The following is a 16,563-nucleotide window of genomic DNA, read 5'->3' as shown; positions in this document are numbered from 1 at the left end:
CAAAGTTTCTTTGCTCTGGTGATTTAAAAACAGCCCTGATGTCTTTTGTAATGCACACAGTCAGTCACTCTATCTCTAGGAGCTTAGGCTTCACTAGGAGGCAGCAATCCCTCCCTTCACCAGGAGCCCCAGCAAGGGGGAAAGAATGGAGAAGGTGATAATTGCTGCCATTTAGCCTTCTTTCATGTACTGGGGGGGGGGGAAGGATTGTCAGCCGGCTGCCCATTCTGGCATTATGAAAGGACTGTTTTCCTTTAATTTAAAGGGCCCTTCTCATCAACTTTGAGATAGAAAAATCTGTGGATACTTAGGTTATACCTGTAATCACTTGTGTGACTGTCTCTGCAACAGTAAAAAGCAGTTTTTAAAACTGATTTTAAAGGAGTGCATTTTTCCCCTTCTCCAGGGATCATCAAATTCCTTCTCATTTGCAGGGGCCATTTGTGTTGAGTCAAATCCGTGTATAACAAGGCTGAACCTGAATACTGATACTGAGAGACACGGAATATAAATATAGATATATTAAACTTAAAATGGAACAGAAACTGACAAAAGTTTGAGATTTGCATCATAGGTTCCTTGACACTTTTTCAAAATCTATTCCCCCCCTTTTCCTGTGCAAATCAATTTTGCCTTCTGCTCTCCTCCTCCTTCCCCTCCCCCACTCATTGTATTCAATCAAACTCTCAGCACATCAATCCTCCATATATTTATTATTTATTTATTTTCTGGCCCTTGACACTGTGTCAGATACACGATGCAGCCCTTGTGCCTAAAAGTTTGGACAGCCCTGTTCTAAGGTAATGTTATAAAAAGACTCTGTGGCAAATCTGAATTGACTGTATTTAAATGAGGGTGGAGGTGCTGAGGAGGGGTGCAGAAAGGTTTGCGGATTACAGTTGTATTTTGTTGCATCACAAATATGGCTGGATATGAATGGACAGAAAATGGCTTCAGCATAAAGATTGAAGTTGAGGAAGCATAGTAAGATTGTAGTTTCCAAAGAGGGAAATACTGCAAGCCCAGAATATACACATAAGCACTATGACTATGCGAAGAGTACAAGAAAATGTGGGATGTGCATCTTTATAAATGCTTTCCTTTTCATTTTCTATTCTTCCAGTCTGTCCCCCGATATATTATGTTAACTTGATGAATCCTTAGTTTCTTTACCAGAATTTCACAACTTGATATGTAACACGGATGCCAGATGAATTTACTATGAATGACCAATGTCATCTAACTTTCTACACTGCTTCCTAGTATGCAAGAATGAGCATTTCTGCTGTTTGAATGACTGGGGCACAGAGAAATACTAGCAATTTAAGTTGTTGTCAGAAGTCGTGGGAACTGTTGCCTGCATCCTCTTCAGTTATAGTGTGGCATACTTATTGAACTACATTATGCAAAACTGAGCCCATAGTACCTCAGCATAATTTACTAGGGTCTTTTTCTTTCTGGATTTACAGAGATATGAAAAATGCTGTAATTGGAAACAACAAACAAAAAGCCAACTTGATTGTGTTGGGAGCAGTTCCAAGGTATGTCTTCTGCTACTCTCCTTTTCACTGATTCACAGCTGGTCTTAAGTTAAGCTGTTAAGATTCTGGCACTTGTGTTGGCTCTGTCTTCACAGTAACTGAGATTAGCATACCTTTTCTTTTTACAGGGGTAATTGTGTAGACTTGTCTATGCTACAAAAGTTAAATTTGTGTATTTTAAAATTTTGAAAATATGATACCCAAGGCATGCTGTTAGCAAAGCCTCAAAGAAACAGTGCCATTGGGAGTAACTGTAGAGAAATGTCTATCTTCCACTTACATTTGGATTGCATAGATTAATTAAAAAAACAAAAACAGTAATTTTGACATAGCCTGCAATCCTAACGACACTTTCCTGAGAGTAAGCCCCATTGAACAGAATAAGACTTACTTCTGAGTAGACCTGGTTAGAATTGTGCCCTTAGTCTTCCTCTTACTATAAATTCCATTTTGGATTGCAGTATTTAATATATTTTGTAGCTGAAACTAAATGTCAAAATTTGTGGATAAACTATGGACTCGGAGACCTGCTAACTGCAAGCCTTTTGCAGTGTAACATCCTACTTGCATGTTGCATGTGAGGGGAAAAATTACAAGCAGGCTGGTTTGATTATTTTCCTAAGATCATTGTGGGCAGCACATTAAAGTAGTTGTATGTGTATAGTACATTGGTTCCTGGAGCCCACCTTGTCCTCAGTGGTGGGTCACAATACGATGCTCCTGATGGTGTCGGAATGCTTTTGGGAGGCCCTAGAGGCCAATTCCATGTTGTGCAGGGCCAGTGGGCCTCCATGGGCCCCAGAATGACTGCAGAAGAGACTGGAAGTTGCATCACCAAACTGAAAGTTACTTTTGCAGACAATCCTGAAGTCCACAGAGGCCAAAAGAGTGGGTCATGAGCCTGGCACAACCTGGAAGAGGTCTCTGGGGCCTCCCAAAAGCATTCTAGCATCACCAGGAGCATTGCGTTGGGCCAGGTAATGTGGGCTTTTGACCCACCAGTGGGATCATGATCCACAGTTTGATAAATGTTGGTCTAGCTGATACTGATATCCTTAGAGTCACTTAATCCAACATTCTTGAGCGTTTCTGGTGGTGGGAAATTTTTCTTTTCTGCCTGTGGGTATGAAGGTTCATTGTCAAAGGCCAAGCCTTGAATTCAGTACGCCTTTTCCTCTTTATATGTACCTAATCTGGTCCTGAAAATTATTGTTATAGTGAAAATATGCCAATAAAGGTACTGAAGTGTGTGAAGTGTGTGTGAAAATATGGATGAATACAATTATTGCATTAATTTAAATGGGAAAAATTCTCATTCCAAAGCCATTTCAAGTTCACTACAAAATCACCCTGAATGCTTAATTCCAGAAGGAAAAAGTTGTGTAACATGATAAAATAGAATAACAATAACATTATGTGGCATCTGTAAAGTGCTAAACTCAGTTATGAAAATGTTTCAGAAGTTTTAGCATCTCCACTTTTTCCATGATTTGTTTCATGTTCTTTAGGACCTATATTCATAGTAATTTGTAGAAACACAACACAAAAACAGATACAGTACACTCTAAAAGGAAGTATGTAATGCACATGCCTTGAAGGTGTGGTGACACACTTCCCATCAAGCAGTGCATCTCACAGGGAGAGCACTTCTTCCCCAGCCATTGTTGATCCTCTGAGGGTCCTGAAGTATGCTTCCCCTAAAGCCTGCAGGAGCACACCAGAGAAAGGGGACACTTCAGGACTTCTGTCCTATCCGGGAGAAATCCAAAATTCGATCCAACTTCCTGGAACTCCTTCTTTGGCACGTGAGGCAAATTCGTTCTCTGTCTCCAGAACTCAAAGGGGGAGGTGTACTCATTGGATCAAATGGGAGATTGACCTTGCCTCCTGAAAAGATCCTTCCTCCTTCCTGTTCCTGAACCTTATATAAAAAGTATTGGTGTGGATAAAGAGGGATGGTCTTAATGTCTCCAGTATGGATAAGTGAAAATCCTTATAGTGAAAGTATTTCTAAAAATGAAAGTATGTAGTGATATCAATGATATCCATCAATAAGCCTAACTGGCTCAAGATAGACCTTTTGTATGTCTAAGGGTGCAATCCTAAGCCACTTTCCAGCAGTGACGTAAAGGCAATGCAGCTCTGAGGTAAGGGAACAAACATTCCCTTACTTTGAGGAGGACTCCATGAGTGCCCCCCCACTGCAGGATGCAGCACATGCCCCACTGGCACAGCTATGCCAGTGTTGGTTAGGATTGCGCCCTAAGTGCTGGTGAGGGCTACTTTTAAAATAATGTTTTGAAGACACAGCTACATATTTTTAGATATGAACAAATTATACAAACGTAGACAGTCATATACATATTTTCTGGGCAAGTTAATACTTTTTTTGTCCTCCTTCCAGTGTTGTGAAGAATTGCTGACTAAGGCAGATTCAGGCACTCATTTAAATTATGGTTTAGATCAGCCATTCTCAACCTTTTTTTTAGTTTACAGCTCTTCTCAGGTTCCAGTCCCCCCAGCAAATAAAGATACAACGTGAACATAAAATCTTGTATTGAACACCAAGAAAATCTGAACATTCTGACATTCCGTGCTCCCCAGGGGGCCATATGGCTTCCGCTGAGAATGGTTGGTTTAAATCAGTGGCACTGAAACCCACAACTGCTGTGTGTTGGGAATGTGATCCCCGCCCTGATTGTATCCAACTGCGCAAAGTCTTCCTCATTCAGAGGATAGGAGCACTCTGGGCAGTCGCATCTGTTGCCTGGCATCCCAGAAGACTGCTCAACAGAAAGTCCAGGCAGATGCCACTGCCCTGAGTGTCCCTGTCCCTCAAACGATGAAGACTTGGCATGGTGCCCATGTGGAACGGAATGGTCTGCTCACCAGGTGAATGGATCTGCCCAAATCCCGGATCCGTTCCCTGGGCCAGAATTTGAGCGGCCCTGGTTTAGATTGTTGTGAATGAGCTTCAGCAATCTTTGGGCTACATACTCCTCCTCCTCTTTTATGCACAAGGGCAGGTGATTGAAAACCTCCACTGTCAGTTTGAATGAAACACAGTTTTCCATTTTATCTGAACTTGGGAAACTGTTTTTTTTTCTAACTGTAGTTAGTTCAAACATACCAGGATCTGAAGCCATGTTTTGGTCCTAGCTTGTTAAAATAAGCCATACTTCCTGGTTTTGGTTGTAATGAGAAACTAGTGAATTCAAAAGTAGAAGTTTCCAATTTCCTTGCTGTGTGTTGAGGACGGAAGGGCAAGCATGCAAGCCTGAGGCTTGCTGTGGGTCATTCATGATTATCTGAACCATGAAACTTGAACAGTATCTTTCCTCTGCGAATGGACTTGCTGTGTTTAAAAAAAACAAAACAAAAACCCAAAGCCATAATTTTTCTGCAGAAAACGTGTTGCTGTATCTTAAGTTTAGGTAGTAATGAATAAAAATGTGGGATGACCTGTATTTGTGCTACCCCCTTTACTGATCTCTTGTTTGGAACATAAAAGAAACCCAAACCAGAAATCATATGGCCCCCTCAAATTAACAACTAGTTTTTAAAGCAGCTCTGCATAAATAAGGAGTTCTGAAGTCTGTAACACATTGATTTTCAACAATAGGCATTCAGTTTTGTACTTAACCAGAGTATTTTCTTCCAGCCTTCTCCATGAAATAGTTCATGAAAGTATGGAAAGTTATGTTTTTGAAGAAACAGATGGATATATATTCATCTGAGTATAGTCAAAAGGAAACTTTGGGCCATGTGGATTACTTTCACCCCAATGTGCAATACCAATGGAACTGTGAATCAGCTTGATCTGATTTCACTTGAGAGTTTCAGGACATAGATATTTTAAAGGACTATCACTTAGTTTTTCAGTGATTGATATAGGCATGCTTTTCCCCTTCAGGCTTGTGTGCTCCTCCTACCCATCCCTGCTTTAATTCTCCCCTCTGTTTTCAGTGTTAACAAAGTTTCATGGCAGGTAGCACCTGCATGGTTAACCTTTACTTTAAATAAAAAGTTTGATATCCTAGCTAGACATAAGTTCAAATTACCATTCAAAATTGATGTTGGTATTCTATTTAATGCAGATATATTACTAACTGTAGTTACCACTGGAAAGGGACAATGTGATTGAAGTGGGGGAGTTGCAACATGTAGCATTATGGCAGGTGAGGAGCACATTAACAGGAGTGATACATGTGCTGTCATAATGGTAATCGGAGATCAGAAAGTATTTGCACTAAAATAGTAAAATGCACTCTGAATGGTACTGTAGAATGTTTAGAGACTTTTGTAAAAATTTGGTCAGTTATTCTTCATCTGTCAAAAGAAAAGTTGGTGGCAATAGTTCTCTTGAAACCACTCTCAGGAAAACTGTTCTATGCAGAAAACTTTCCCATGTTGTAGACGCTTAGGTAGACCTTTATCCTGAAGGTGCATCTCTAAAGTTAATGGCAAAAAAGTATTTGCAAAGCTACATCTTGGTAAAATTTTGCTAAAGAGCAATAATGCCCTTTATTTAAAAAAAATAGCATAAAAGAAGCTGGAAAAATGAAAACATATTTTTAGAAAATAAATGCCACTGACACTTAGAAATGCCTCTTTAGGTTTTTTTAAGGGTATCTAACATGGCCAAGTGTATCTGGACAGAGTATTTTTAAAGTCCAAACTCTCCCAACTCTGATAGACACCACTGTCTCAGCAAACAAACAAACCTGGCATTTCAAGAATCATTTTTGCTTTAAGGCCACATTACTAAGCAAAGGTGATCCTTTCATATCCTAAGAAAGGTAATTAAATCATGTGGGACTATTAAACTATGTGTAGATGAATGGGCTGTATAGTTAATGGTACAATTTTAAGACTCTTCATCTTGATGCAGAGTAGAAAGAGTGATGCATATATCACTACTATGATAGTGATGTAGGTAAACCCTACAGATCAATGAGAAGCTCTCATGATCCATTGGTGTTTAGCCTGGCAGACATATGCCTTTCTGAGAATAATACTAAGCAAATAGACCAGCCAATAGTCAGTTGTACAGAATTCTGTCTAGAATTTGAAGTGCTAGTTGGACACTATTTGCCACTCAAAAAGTCAAATGGTGCAAGTTCACTGCAAGTAGAATTTGTACAAATAAAAACTATGCAGACTCTAATAAATTTATCTTAGTTTATTAAACAGAAACTGATGTTATTAAAGATGTTATTCTTGCTTGGTTAAAATACTGTCCTAAGGATTTGTACACTAACTCACTGACCCTTTTAATTTTAGAGAGACTCTTTATAGGAGCACAATCTTTTTACCTTGTAGCTAAAAAAGCAGTAGTGGGAAGGCAGAAATATCTATTTCTCTTTTTTAGCCTTGCTTTCTTTCTAACCAAAGCTGATGGTGATGAAACAAATAATGTTTGCACTTGCACATTTTTTCTGAGAGTGCAAAGAGCATCACATGTGTTGTTTTGATATTTTAATGTTGCTCTTGTAATGTCCCTGTAAGGTGAGCATTGTTATCCCCATATAGCAACTGGGGAACTGAGACTGAGGAGTTGCCTGCCTAAGGCCGCTTGATAATTTCATCCCAGAAGTTAGATTTGACCTGGAAAATTCTGATTCAGAGCTCAGTCTCTTAACCCTAATCTGTACCAGCTCTTGATAAAGTTGTGAATGAAGGTGGCTTATCAGGAGCATGTCTGAGATCCCTAACTAGACAGCATTTTTCTGTATAGGTGTTCTCCATCAACTGTGGGCAGTCTGATTACCTCTTTGAGTCCTATCTATCTTCTCTGACATATGAAGAATCAAGGGGCTAGCACTGATTGCTTGAAATTTCTCATTTCCTTACTGGAAAGCATGTGGAAATGAGGAAGAACCACAAACAATGGTGTGGATTAGATTCAGTCTGAATTGCTATTTGTCTATTCCTAGTTCAATATGTCATTCTTGCAGTTGGCTTATACATTCCTTGGCTGTCTAATACTCTGAACTGGATGAAATCCTTCAGTGCATATGCAATTATGAACATGTCTCAAAGTATTTAAATGAAGTAAAGTTAGGTAAACCGTATTGGCGATCGGATTATCTGTGGATTCAATGCAGAGGAGAGAATCTAGTGGAGATAGGTAGTAAAAGTTAGGTTTTATAGTTCTCAGTTTTAATTACCAAAGCTATTGAGGAAGATGATTAAAAAATTATAAATGCAATTTTTACAATACTCTACTTGATAGATATGCTGAGCATGAGAAACTATGATCATGATGATAAACTGAGTCTTTGTTCCATTAAGCCTATCTTGTTAAGCTTGTTCATTCTCGGCACTTGGAGCTGTTTGGACCTGAAGAAAGTAGTTACCTACATGCATTAAAAAGATTGTTTTGTGCAATTTCTTGTTGCTGAAAAAAGGCATTGATTGGTTGTAGTCAATCACTGCTTATGGTGCTTTGTCAATACCTGTACTATCTGCTGGTTTGGATTCTGTTGCAATAGTGATTATGTCCCATTCTCCCCCCCTTAGCTAACAGCTCCCCCCCCAATGGCTAGTCCTTGTTCTTGAAAAAATCAGTTTATGAGGGGAAGGGCTGTGCAATTTTACTTACCTAGTTCAAAGAGTTAGCACCCTGTATTAACAAGATCAGTATTAATTGTCCTCAGTAGGTTATAAGTACAATCTTGCTGTATTCTATGCTTTATGCCTTTAGTACATTGGTTCCCAAACTGGTGGATCATGACCCACCAGCCAGGAAAGCACTCATCTCTGCCCCCTGAAGAGGTGGGGCAGGGGATGGCAGCAACACGATCCCCAGGATTGCACTGCTGCCAGGGACAGAAGCGTTTTTTTCACACTACACCTGGCAGCGATGGCCTCTAAGGGGAGGGGGTTGCTCCGCAGACACTTCCTCAGACTCCTCAAGCCTCAGAATGAGTAAAATTAGCATTTGGAACCCACTTCCAGTTTCGCGGTTGAAAAGAGTTTGGCCTACAGTTTGGGAAACACCGTCTTAGACTCACTCACCAGAGAGCTGTGAACTCCCTGTTGACTGTACATCTTAGTGGCAAATACAAATTTTTTCCTCATCTAATGACCCCATGAGATATTTGCATTAAGAACTGTTTGTTATATTGAGTTAGATAGGGGCACCACTAATATATAAAAACTTTAGTAATGAGATCTGAATAATCTTAAGTTTAGGTAATTGTGATTTTGCTATATTACACCTTTGACATCTTCCAGTTGATTTAGAAATAAAACTAGTAATGTTTCTTGAGTGCCTACGTTTTCAGTCACTTTGGTTTAAAGGCCTTGTCAAACATCAACTGTTCTGTTCAAATTTTTTTGATGTCCATGTTCCAGTGGACTCTTTCTTTTGCATGTACTATTTGAAACATGCTCTACAGAGACTCCTGCTAAAGAGGATTAATATAATCTCGTCTTATTAAGGAAATTGCTTTTCTTCATGGGATATAAAATAAAAGGTTGAAGTGCTAACTTTAATTGGCGAGTGAGGGAGGGAGAGAATATAGGAGTGTTGTCTTCATGAAATCTTCATGAAGTCTGATATGCATCTAGATTAGAAATAATGTTTAACCCTTTAGAACAGTTGTTCCCAAAGGTGCATTGTGACACCCTAGGGCCAACATGGATCAACTCAAACTTGCACTGGCACATTAGCAGATGTAGGTCCGAGTAGACCTGTTGCTGCAGCTGACAAATGTCCCCTTACCTCAAGGAGACCTCCAGACCTCATCCAGGATAAAGTGCAAGCAGTGCTGCCATTGCTGTGGGGGAATTTCAATAGAATTGGGCTTCTCACCTTGCATACAAGTCTTCAAAATTATGAGCACGTGCGTTTTTACAAGCTTGCTTGCCCACATGTACCTGTGCTTAGTTGTTCATGTTGTCAGACCCTGCATATCTATAATGCTGGAAGAGTATGGGAGTGTTTCTTGTAAAACAAGTGTGTATATGTATAAAATTTCAGATTTATACAGTGGGCTCTCAGTATCCATGGGGAAACCATTCCAGAACCCACCACAGATAATTTACTCTGCTGTTGGAGCACCGCAGAGGAACTCCTGGAAGTGAATCCATAACTCAGTTTCTTTCAGTGCTGTACTCTCCTGTTGTAGGGGGGCTGCAGATGATAAATTTTAAGCTTTGAACTCTGCATGTGCAACCTGTGGCTTCTTTCATGTAGCTTTGCAAGGGTCACACACACAAACAGCTAAAAATCAGAGGACGTGGCACAATTTCTAGTCACCATGGTGAGTGGGTGACCTGGTAATTTATAAGCCTGATGTACCTGTATTTGGATAATTAGGAAATCCTATTCTTTGTCTAGTCTCATTGGATGTTTGTTCCATACCATGACTGAGAAAGTCAAAATATTATATAGTCAGCTTCTCCAGTATTTAGCCTTTGCCAGTGAAAAGATACTTTACCAGTATTTAACCTTTGCCAGTGGCTTATACAAAAGGTCTAGTGTTACCAACATGGGAAACTTATCTCCAGTACAGGTTCAGTCATACTCTGTAACTTACGTTATTGAAATAGTACAAGATTTGAAGTTATGTAGAACTCTTTCCTTCTGCCTTTTAGTTATGGTTATGGTCTACTGAGTTATGGTCTCCAGCTCTTGCTGAATTTCAGGAAAAGCTTTCTGTAGGCATCAAATAACTTTCCTTTTTCTAGGTGATTATTTAGGTGATTTCCAGTCAGAAGTAACATTTCCATTACACCAAATATTCTTCTTGAATTATTGCTCACTCACAGTTAAATCTCAACAAACAGATCATGTTTGTTTCTAAATGAGCCTGTATTTGTCATTTCGGACATCAGAGCTGGTTGTGGCTCATTACAGTCCATGAAAAGCAGCATCAATTCTTCCCTCGCATATCAGAGTGGGGAGTGGTATGTGTTCCTGAGGCTAGGAGATGTTGCATGAATCCATGGTTTAATTCTGACTTTGTGTCTGAACTGGCTATGCCTAATGCAAGCAAAAAGAAGCTGCTATAAACAGGCGTTCAACTAAAGTCTGTTGTAATAAGGCAAATATATTCCTTTAAATGGAAACAGCTCTACACATTGTTGAGAGTTACATTTTATCTGTGACGTCTTTGACCTCAAATAAATTTGAGTCTGAATGTGTGGGTGTTGAGCACACAGATGTATTAAAGATGATACTCTTATGAGAGTGGGTTGTTTACAGATTCTTATTTTAATGTACAAACCTCATGTTAAAAGACAGAAATTACATATTTACAGCAACTTATAACAGTTTATGATTTTAAAAAATTAATGTAGGAAAAACCACCTAATGACACTAGTTGTATTCTCTGAAAATCTCCAGTTATTCCCATGTGAACTAGCTATTTTTATTGTCCACTGAAGAGTAGCTAGGAATTGAACATACTGTTTGTACCTCTTTGCAAAAATCTGGATGACTGTTTAAAACAGGGGTGCCCAAACCCCGGCCCTGGGGCCACTTGCGGCCTTCGAGGTCTCTCAGTGTGGCCCTCAGGGAGCCCCTAGTCTCCAATGAGCCTCTGGCCCTCTGGAGATTTGTTGGAGCCCTCACTGGCCCGACGCAACTGCTCTCAGCATGAGGGCGACTATTTGACCTCTCCCATGAGCTGTGGGATGAGAGCTCCCTCCACTGCTTGCTGTTTCACTCTGTGATGCAGTAGCGGCAGCAAAGGAAAGGCCAGCCTTGCTTTGTGCAAGGCCTTTTATAGGCCTTGAGCTATTGGAAGACCTTCATTCATTTATATAAGTTCATCTTTAATATATTCATTTATGTAAATTTATTCAAATTTTAAATGTAAATTAATTCTTTTTTTCCCTGGCCCCCAACACAGTGTCAGGGAGATGATGTGGCCCTCCTTCCAAAAACTTTGGACACCCCTGGTTTAAAATATATAACCATTATTCATGAGTACTTTGTATGATTTGCAACTTAAAGCAATTATCAGTAAAGTAGAAGAAAGTAAAAACCAAAAATAACAAAAAGAGGAAGTATAGATGAAAACAATATAGAGCAAGACATAGCAGCAATTAATTCTTAAAGGTCAATTGAAACAAAGTTTTACTTTGAGTGCTGCCTTATCTCCCTACAGCACTCTTTTCCCAAGCTGAACATACTCAGTTCCTTTAAATGCCTGTGCAACTTTCTCTGTTCATCCTGTGTAGATTTATCCTGGGATTTCACAGTTCCACCCAAACTTCAGTGTGTGTGGCTTCCAATTTTTGCATACAAACACCCATGAGCATTGTGATCTTTTCTTTTTTTGTTTCTAACTTTGCTGCTATAAATGTTTTCCCCCTTTTACTATTTGACTTTTAGTTGTCCCTGCCTGCTCATGGTTGTCTTGTTCATGGTTTGAAGGCATAAAATATTCAGATATGGGAAACTTAGTCTTGTCTTTTGTGCTCTTCCATGGCCTTTTGGCTCTCTGTTTTTAGTACTAATCTCAGATACAGGTATAACTTAATTATTCAGATTATTCAACCTATTCTTCCTCCTTATCCATATGTTGTTCATCATGAATGCACTTCCTGTGTTTTGTACAGCACTAAATTAAATATGGTAGAGAGTGGCATTTTCCTAGTGAGATGTATGGTGACATACAGATTCCCATCATGCCTCACGTTGCCAGAGTTCACTGTGATCTGCCTTAGAAGCACTCAGCCATGATGTCATCACTGCACATCTCTAGTCTTAGGGCTGAGTGACAGCTACTCAGCTGAAATAGATGGCAGCTGAGAGCTGGCATTGGCCTTCAAAGGGAACTGTGGAAGAGGGAAACTGAGAAAGGTGGGTGAAAGAAGGAAAGCAGAACAGGGAAGAGGAAGGAGGCAGGCAAGGAGAATAGGAGGGGTTCTATGAAGAGGGAGCTGCAGTGGGGTAGGGGGCAGTTCATCCTAGGTGCCAGCTTTTGGGGGGGGGGTGACACCACAAGTAATCAAAATTGCTAAAATTGTAATTTTTAGGAATAATACCATCATGTCATATACTGTTGGATGCGGAATTTACAACAGAATGCAATGAAATAAACTGGAGTGAAATATCCATTCTATCAAAAGTTATGGCTGAAAAATCAGAAAACAAATGTTTGGAGTTCTATAGAAAGTGAAACTGAGACATATTGCGCATTTACTCATGAGTAGGCGAACTTGCCTTAGTCCATTGGGAAGGGCAGGCTGAGGGGAATCCAATGGCACCAGAATGGTCCCAATCCAATGAACACAGTTCCCAAAAAACACCTGAGAAGGAAGTCCTTTCCTCCAATCTGAAGAATGTATTGAGCCCTATGGAAAGTGAAATTAAGTATTCATGAGCAAGTATTTACTCATGAGTAAGCAAGTGTGTCTTGGCTCGTGGTCAGATCAGGCAAAGGGGAATGCAAGGCTACCAGAATGGCTTCACGTGATGGAACTGGAGCTCAACAAAAACTCTAGAAGGCAGCCCCCCTCCCAAATAAAAAGAATAAAACTGAGGCTTGAGCTGGTAAGGTGATTTTTTTTTCTATTTTAGACTTGTAAAGGTAGGTAGATCCTGATAGTTATGTGCTTGAAATGTAAAAACTTAAATTGAACTGGGCAGGGCTGAAAATGTCACTGACCTTTTTGTGGGCGAAGGGGTGTTATTGCAGGCAGGCTACAGAGAAAATTCACTTGGTGGATTAGGGCTGGCTTTCCCTTATTTGTTTTTCTTTAATTTAATTATAATTTTCATTTGCTTGATGTCACTTCCAGCCATGACATCACGTGAAAAATTATGTCGTATGGGTTGACAAAAATTTATGGACCCCTGGTGTCAAATGTCCTAGCTGGGGAGCTGCAACTGCAGAAGGGAAGGAAGAACAGGCTCCAGAGCATGTGGAAAGAAGCAAGGAGGGAAGGGGCTGGGGAAAACATAAGGGGAATGAGTGCATGGTGACAAAGAAAAGGAAGTTGGGGAAGGAGCAGCGCCCCACAAAATGTCTAGAAGTCTGTCTATACTGATGTAGAGCTCTTGGAAGAGTTGGAAGACCAGAGGAAGGAGAGGGATGAGGTTTAGTGCTTGTGGAGTGGATTGAGGGCTCCCCTTTGTTAAAGAACACCCCCAAAGACTTGGTGCCCCTGAGGTGGAGAACTCTGTAGAGCGCTTGGTTGGGCATGCTAATTGGGCACTGTGGATCCCCTTGCACAAAACTTATGGGGGTCAGCATGCCCCCGCTTGAGGGCAGTAAACTCCCTGGACTGAGGGGGGAGGAGTTTAGCATGGTGTGAGGCAACCCATATCTTTCTGTTATCTCCCTGCTGGGAGATATTTATTTAAATAATTTATATTTATTGCATAATAGAGAGTGTAGATTGTGGCCCACTGGCCTCCTTGGCCATGATATGTCGACCCCCTTGGGATGAGAGGGAGGGTGGGATGGCTGTCACAGGCTAGAACCTGTTTCCTTTTATGTAGAAGTAAACCATTGTGCACAGTGTTTGGTTGTCTTTAGTCAAAATGTTCCTTTGTATTTCCATGCATAGGTTGTTATACTTACTTCAGCAAGAAACCTCTAGCACAGAGCTGAAGACTGAATGTGCAGTGGTGCTAGGAAGTCTTGCAATGGGTACAGAAAACAATGTAAAATCTCTACTGGACTGCCATATCATACCAGCCTTATTACAAGGTACCATCATTTTCATGACTGTTTGGCTACTTACTTGTGCAACTTATAAGAACCGGAAAAAGTATCTCAACTTGTATTCACAGGATTACTGTCACCAGATCTTAAATTTATTGAAGCTTGCCTCAGGTGTCTTCGCACCATTTTCACCAGTCCAGTAACTCCTGAAGAACTGCTGTACACGGTAGGTTGCAAGCAGCAGATGGATATCTTCAATTTCCATTTACACACCATACCTTTACTTAGCACATGTTTGCCAGAGCATGTGTGTTGCTATAATTTAAACTTTTGCAACTCTAATATGGCCAGTAATTTTTTTATAGTCTTAAAACGACTACATGTAGTGACATGCCTTAGTAGAAGGAGAGCTGGCTTTGTAGAATCATAGGAATTCAAATCTAGAAAAAAATTTCTAAAGCTTTCTTTCTCAGTGAGGCACTTGCAGCATGTACCTTCAAATACCTATTTATTTGGTTGGATCTAAGTTATTAAAGTGAATGAATGAGAATTCTGTAACTCAGCACAAGGCATATGCCACTGCTGCCATCTGTTGGGACTTAAGCAAGCAAGATGTTCTCTTAGTACTTATAGGTAATAGCTTCCCCCATATATGTTTGCTGCTGATATCATGAATATTATTCAATCTCAGAGATTGCAATAGAAAAACCCCTTTGTATTATAGCAGGGGTGCTCAATAGGTGGATCGTGATCTACCGGTAGATCGCGAGGCAAAATGAGTAGATCGCGGAGCCCTGTCTCTCCAAACTGTTAATGTCAGTTTTGTCTAGTGACTAGACGAAACTGACATATTTAGCTGACACTAAACTGACACTGAAACTGACACTTTAGCTGCTCTTCAGGCATGCAGCAACAAAACTGACGAAACTGACTAGACTCCAGCAGGGGCTCCATACATTAGAGGGGGTGTCTGTCAGATGCTTCCTTCCCCCCTGGTAGATCTCTGGGCCTTGGTGGGTTTCAAAGTAGCTCTCGAGCCAAAAAAAGTGTGAGCACCCCTGTATTATAGGAATGACTGCTGGCAGTTTCCTCTGTTAAGTCTTGAATTGAAAGCCATTTGTAACTAAATTATGTATTTACATTTTTCTTAAGTAGAAAGCATCTCGTTTTTTAATCATGGAAAAAATTCATATTCTTGAAGAAATCGAATACAGAAACTGAAGAACCAACACAAGACATCTTAATTTTCTTGTTGGTATTTGTTTCTAAAGAAAAATATACAATAGTACAGTTTTTAATTTGTTGATGCTTGTTAAGAATACAAGAATCTCTGCTCTGTGATTAAGGGGTAGGTTGCCCAAATTTCCTTCCCTTGAAACTTACTGTGTGTGGTTTCCTAACTGCCATTGTTAGCTAGTCACATCCACCTCCCCTTTGCATTACTTGAAGAAAATAGCAAGAACTGAATGGGTATTTGTCACTGCTTGTTTCTGGGTTTGAGCCCTGAGTAAGCTGCCAACAGCCAGAGGAATGTGGCCAAGCAAGGCTACCTTGCTTCTAGAACTTCTTTTGCAGTTGGATACCAGCAGTAGTGGACCCAACTCCTAGTGGTAGTAAAAGGGCAGTACAAAACCTGTTGCAGGACATCTGACCTATTTCCAGGTCCAAGCCCTGAAGAAGCTGCCAGAGGCCACAATGTAGGGGCGATCCGAAGGGCTGCACCAAAGGATCTTTTGGAGCAGTGAAAAAGAATGAAGGGGATCTTCAAGTTGCAAGCAGAGTTTAAGGGAGACTAAATATATACAGTTAAGTAGATTTGGGCTATTTGATAGTTCAAATTTGTACTGATCATAACATTTCTATGGAGAACAGAATTACATTCTAATGGATTCTGAAATTATGGGTAATATTCTTCCCATTACATAAACTTGGCAGTGATGGTGATATATTGGTAATTGATGGTGGTGTTTTGTGGAGAATGTAAAAGAAAATTGCTAAAGGAACTTGGTGATTATCTGTAATTTTAGTTCTTGACCAATGAATGGCTATTGACTAGCAATTATGACAACTGGAACTGCTTTTACAACTAAATTAGGGTTGAAAGTTTAGTTGCTAATCAGTTAGAAACCTCTCAATCAATTAAAAGGGCAATCTTGATTATTCAACTAAGATTTATTTAAATGAGTAATAACCTTAACCTTAATAAATAACCTTCCATGTTTATATGTATGGTTCTGTTTAAAGATTTATGATTTTGTGATTAATGAGGTGAATTTATTTGTAGACTTCCCTGTTGACCTAAAATGTATAAGTGATGCTTATGGTGGTCATGTGTTACAGTGGAGAAATAACTTCTTTGCATGTGTAACTTGAGTGTGAGAGCAGAGCTGTGA

At 40.0% G+C, this 16,563-nt stretch overlaps 1 protein-coding gene across 6 annotated transcripts in view; it reads left to right on the top strand.

The window, feature by feature from the left end:
* Positions 1-16,563, top strand: part of ARMC8 (armadillo repeat containing 8) — a 70,770-nt gene that overhangs the window by 24,385 nt on the left and 29,822 nt on the right. For 4 of the 6 annotated variants that reach the window (XM_066620453.1, XM_066620452.1, XM_066620450.1 and 1 more), the window contains exons 3-5: positions 1,470-1,541; positions 14,073-14,215; positions 14,299-14,396. In XM_066620453.1, coding sequence (XP_066476550.1) covers positions 1,470-1,541; positions 14,073-14,215; positions 14,299-14,396 — 313 coding nt within the window. Of the gene's footprint in view, positions 1-1,469; positions 1,542-14,072; positions 14,216-14,298; positions 14,397-16,563 lie in introns of those variants that run through there. The other 2 variants (XM_066620451.1, XM_066620454.1) reach the window with 2 other exon arrangements.

The sequence above is a fragment of the Tiliqua scincoides genome, chromosome 3, assembly GCF_035046505.1.
Source record: "Tiliqua scincoides isolate rTilSci1 chromosome 3, rTilSci1.hap2, whole genome shotgun sequence".
In the NCBI taxonomy this organism is placed as follows: domain Eukaryota; kingdom Metazoa; phylum Chordata; class Lepidosauria; order Squamata; family Scincidae; genus Tiliqua; species Tiliqua scincoides.
Note: the sequence above shows the minus strand (reverse complement) of the source record. Positions and strands in the feature narration are given on the sequence as shown.